This window comes from Hoplias malabaricus, chromosome X1, assembly GCF_029633855.1.
Source record: "Hoplias malabaricus isolate fHopMal1 chromosome X1, fHopMal1.hap1, whole genome shotgun sequence".
In the NCBI taxonomy this organism is placed as follows: Eukaryota; Metazoa; Chordata; class Actinopteri; order Characiformes; family Erythrinidae; genus Hoplias; species Hoplias malabaricus.
The window spans coordinates 24475619-24481040 of NC_089818.1; the positions used below are offsets into that span (position 1 = coordinate 24475619).

Sequence of the window (5422 nt, forward strand, 5' to 3'; positions counted from 1 at the left end):
AGAATCATTTTGTCATACTGGAGTTTTCACTGATGTATATCAAACATTCAAAGTTGAATTACCTTTAATATCTAATGTAATTTTTAAACTACACCTCATGTAGTTCATGAAAATCAACAGTATGTGTCATTTTACTATCTAGTGCTTACACTTTGGCACCAGGCTTTGTAAGCAGCTTATTATGTCATTAAGCCAATTAAATGGCCTGTCAGTTGAGACGGTATGAGTAGTACAATTTATCTACAAATCCTGTCAGCCGTGAGCTGATATTTAACGGTGTTTAGACACCGCAGTCCACACTGTACTGATGCTGTACTCAACACAGCCACATTTCACCTGCTCGCTCAACTGAACACACAGAGGCTTACAGCAGGCGGCGTGGGAGAATCAAACACCAACCACTGGGGGGGGGGAGTCGAGCGCTCTGTCGGGATTCACATTTATCTAGGCTTTAAAACATGTATTAGAAATATTTGATAGACTTATTGTAATACGTATTATTCATTATGTCTCAGGAGATTCGGGTCTTTTATGAAGAATGTACACAGGCGGTGCTTGGTGGTACAATACACCCCCCTTTTTTCCTGAAGTGGTACAGCCCTCCTCGCCTCGTAGACCGCGGGGAACATCATTGCTATCATTCGGCAATGTGAAGGGTTTTTCGGCGTTAGAGCTCAAAATTAAACCCTGGCGGCTGCTTTTAAATCGCGAAATGGGGATTTCTGCGGTGTGGAAGAACAGCAGAGAAGAGAAAACCCGGTGCTGAGAGCGTAAACGTTGTCATTTGTTCCTCCGTTCGGCCGAAAGACGTTGTGTGAACGTTATTACCTGTTATGAACCTGACGCGTCGTTCAGTCCACTGCGTGTCGAAGGATGAAGAAGCCCTACGAGGCGAAGAGGCGGAAACGACGGGGGTTTTTATCGAGGAAACAGACATCGGAGCTAATAAAACGACTTCATTTCCATTCAGGTCCCATCAGGATTTTCATTAGGACACACAAGCAGCCTCTAAACGCCTTTTCGTCACGAAGTCTCGTTGTCTGCCTTAGGAAACTGTGTGACTGAGACACCCTTCATTTTCTGGATGGTGAAAGACCGAGGAGGACTCTTCATGGTGCCTGTGTCTGGTTTAATACAAGAGGGGGTTTATTTCTCATAGAAACACCACCCCCCCTCTCTGCTGCTACTCAGCTCTTCTCCAAAGTCGTTCTCTGTGGAGATATCACCATCAAGAGAAAGCAATATACAGCTGTTTTTAACACATGTGGTTTATTTACGTACACTGAATTATATTTTTATCTACTTCTAAACATACAGCTTTTAACGGGTTACAGTGTTGATGGTGAATATGAAGTCAGAAGGTGTTTAATTTACAGAAGACCTTTGGTCGTAGGCCAGATTTAAAATGACCTTTTTTCATTGGAACATTTAGAGCCACCGAATCCCAGCATTCCCAGTTATTTTTTCATTTTATTACCAGCAGTGGATATTTGGTGGTAAATGTGAATACAGAAGGAGGCTTTGAAAGAGACTGAGCAATACAGGATATGGTCATAAGCCTTGTCTGAATTCACAGTTTATGACTTGACTTAGGAGAAAGCTTTAACAGAAAGTGAATTGTCTGAATTCACAATTAATCATTTAGTAGTGGATCTACAAAGCTCCAATCCTAGATCTCATTTTTTCCAATTTTTTGAAAGAAAAGAAGGCTTTATGACCATTTAAAAGAAGACTGGAAAGCACTGGATGCCTCTGTAGACCGGCTGTGGGTATTACTCCAATTCCAGAATGAAGGACCTGTGTCGGATTTGTGGTCGGGAGCTGTGCGGTAACCAGCGCCGCTGGCTCTTCCACCCTGCTGCCAAGCTGCAGGTGTTGCTATCCCATGCGCTGGGGTCCGAGCTGCGGCGGGATGGACGAGGGGAGTTTGCCTGCGGAAAGTGTGCATTCATGCTGGAGCGCATGTACCGCTTCGACACGGTTATTGCCCGAGTGGAGGCCCTGTCTGTGGAACGCCTGCAGAGGCTGCTACTGGAGAAAGAACGGCTTCGACAGTGCATCGGCGGAATGTACCGCAAGCACAATGGTGATGCAGCTTCGGGTGGACTAGAGAAGAACTGTACAGTGGATATGTCAAGCCTCCATGATGCCAAATACTGCGACCTACTCCAGGAAGACCTGATCTATTCAACGTATGAGTCTTGGGCGGAGGATGAAGAGCAGACACTGGAGTGCAGCCACAGCCCCCAGTGCCAGGGTTTGGATGCCAGAAGAAGGTGCCGGGGGTGCAGCGCTCTGCGAGTGGCCGATTCTGACTACGAGGCAGTGTGTAAGGTGCCGAGGAAGTTGGCACGTAGTATTTCTTGCGGTCCATCCACTCGCTATTCGGCTAGTGTGGGCGGCAGCGTGTGTGGAGAGGAGCAAACTACAACCACCACTGCCACCACCACGATGACCACAGCATCAGCCACGCTGGTCCCGGGCAGTCAGCCCAGAGCTTCCTCAGACAGCGACAGGACTTTAGGAGGGAAGGCGAGTTCCAGTAACTCAGTGGAGTCTCTAACCATGACCATGGACGCAGTTGCTCCAGCTGGGGAAGAGGAAAAAGATGGCAAAGAAGATCAAAATTCAGATGCTTTTTTAGAAGAATGCTCCGGTCCCCTCCTGGCCTCTGCCGGACCTGCAGGCAAACTAGCTCTTGCACTTTGCTTCGTTCAGAGTTTCACATACAAGCCAGTTCAAATCCCTCGTGGCAGCAAACTTCCCGTTCTGGTTAAGCCGGTGTCTAAACTGGGCAGCCCTGAGCAGGCCATGAGGGTCCTGTTTGATGGAGCGGACTGTGAGATAGAGGGACCGGAACCCCCAAGGATCCAGCTGGACCTGGGGCTGGAGTTGGCCGAGCTGGAGGAGATGTGGGACGACACGTATGTGGAATACATGCCCTTCCGCTTCCAGAAAGCTCAGAAGAAGGTGAAGTGGTAGCTACAAACATGACATGGTCCTTTATCTACTCAGCTGGAGCCTGCCAAAAAATGAGCAGTGCTTCATGGAGTCGTATAGAGCGTTATATCTTAGTACTCCTTTAAACCCATTATATACAGTAGTATTGTGTGGCTTATAAACTTAACTTAAAAGCATTGACGTCAGGAGAACCACACCTTAAATCTCCATTAATTTTGTCCATCAAGCCTCAGGACAGTAGAATGAATCCTTGAGAGGGAAAGAAGTTAATGTGTGTGTCATGTGAATCAGTGTTTAGATTCATTTCCTTCTCATTAAGATCAGCCTCTCGCTCCCCTGAGGAAGCCTGCGTCAATACTTCTATCAATCAAGAGCGTTACGAGTGTAGAGCTACCCGCCCATTAACAGCAGATTAGAGCTGCTGCTCTTTCCACAACGGAAGCAGGGACTGTAAGAGGAAAGAAGGGTACATCTTATAGGTTTTCATTTTACATCAGTGGCTAATACCCTCACCATAGGGGGCCTGTGTTGAGTTCAGTCTAGTGAGCAAGTCTTATATCACTGCTATCAGTACTTGGACATAAATATCACAGGAAATAACAGAAGCATAAAATATCTACTTCAACGCCTTTCCATTCATATCTCATTGAAACAAAGAGAAGATCTTTTCAGTTAAGAGCAAGCACCATCTCCCATCCTTCTCTCACCCGCAGCGTTCCCTGCTGAGTTTCTCCCGTCCTTCCACGTTAACCCAAAGCCAAGGATACAGCCTTTTTAGTTTAAGTAGGTTAATGTGGAGAGAGTGTGGCCTAGTTGTCACACAGACTGCTGGCGGCAAAACATACCAACAAACACACACACACACTAACTCAGTCTCAGTCATGCGTAGCTCTGTCTCATATTTGTTATTGAAACAGACTGGAGCTGGACTTTATCTTTAAGGGCATATAGCACAGGCAAGTTTAACACTTAAGAGTTACCTCTGTATAATATATTAATATATATTCGTACTTGTGGCAGCACTGATTATCTGCATGAAAAAAATGTGTTCCATTATGCCCCTATTTTCCTAATTCTTGTTAATCATTTATCATCGATGGCACTGTATTAATAGGTAAATAAATAAGCAATATCATAAATGTTACTCTAATATAATTGAGTCTAAGCCAGGAAAAAGGTATTGTGTATTAGCCACCCTTAAATAACAGCGCAGAATACAGTGTATTGAAGGTATTTTGTTTTCTAAGAGGGGTGTAGCATTACCTGTTATTTCTAGGATTAATGTAGACTATTGTAGTGGAGGGCAGGGCTTTGTGTGTGTGTGAGTTTAATGTGTTTGTCTCTCTCTCTCTCTCTCTCTCTCTCTCGCAGGATTAGTAAAACCAGTATTAGTGTGCTGCAGGGTGGTGTGTGAATATTTAAGTAATGAATATATGTCTCTGTGTATGTTGCAGAGTCTGATAGAAGAGCAGCAGTCTCAGCTGAGCCAGTACGAGTCTGCTGCAGGGCAGTGCGTGAGTGAACTGCAAAAGGCTCAGCTACAGGTGCAGTCCCTCCAGAGTAAGATCCAAGAGAGCGAAACCAGCAACAAGGTACAGGAGCTACAGACCAAGACAACTGCATTTTCCGAATCTGACCTGTGTTCAGAGCTGAGCCAACAGTAACACGACCCTTTTATGAATGATGATTTGTGGTACTGTGGGTTTGCTAGTACAGATTGTGATATGTATTTCATGCAGTGTTTTGCTGCTATGTAAACAGACTAAAACCACTATAATGGCAAACTTATAGCTGTGGTTTCTGACATATTCAGTTTCTATTACATACAGCATCATTGTTTCTACGAACCGCCAACATTTCCTATAAATAAACATTTGGGGGCAGATCGTGTTGAAGGAAAGCCCTGAGCTGTTCAGTGGTGTCAGTGTGCCACAGGGGCTGTTGTAGAGGTTCTCAGATTAGTCACGGGGGGTTTCAGTTCCTTGTGATGGATTACGTTTCAATTCAAATACAAATCCAGTTTAGAAAGAAGTGGACGGTTTTTCCTCTGGGGGTTAAACATAATACAACTGAGTACACACTGGCCTTACCTGCCTCTTTAAACCAGTACGCATGTGGGTGTTTCAGAAGCTGCAGGAGAGACTGAGTGAAATGGAGACCGAGCTGTGTTCCATCAGACATGCTGCTCAGAGTCAGGAGAGGACTATCCAGAGCCTCACTGAAAGCCTCACTACTAAAGAGACAGAGGTACACACACATTCAGGCAGTCCAGTCAATCAGTGTAGAGCTGTACAAAGCCTCACACACACATCAGGTTTGTAGTTACATGAACACAAAGTTTAACTAAACCAACTAATCTCAGTCGATACTAAATGATGAGGTTTGGCATAAATTTTCAAGCTGACCTGAGAGAGACACACTGAGATATGCTTTGTTTACATTTAGGCAAAATGTGGTACAT

General features: G+C 45.0%; 1 protein-coding gene across 1 annotated transcript in view; it reads left to right on the forward strand.

The window, feature by feature from the left end:
• Positions 1–655: 655 nt before the first annotated feature.
• Positions 656–5422, forward strand: part of LOC136676114 (myomegalin-like) — a 37925-nt gene continuing 33158 nt past the window's right edge. The window contains exons 1-3 of the mRNA XM_066652973.1: positions 656–2970; positions 4416–4553; positions 5089–5208. Coding sequence (XP_066509070.1) covers positions 1789–2970; positions 4416–4553; positions 5089–5208 — 1440 coding nt within the window. The 5' untranslated portion in view covers positions 656–1788. The remainder of the gene's footprint in view (positions 2971–4415; positions 4554–5088; positions 5209–5422) is intronic.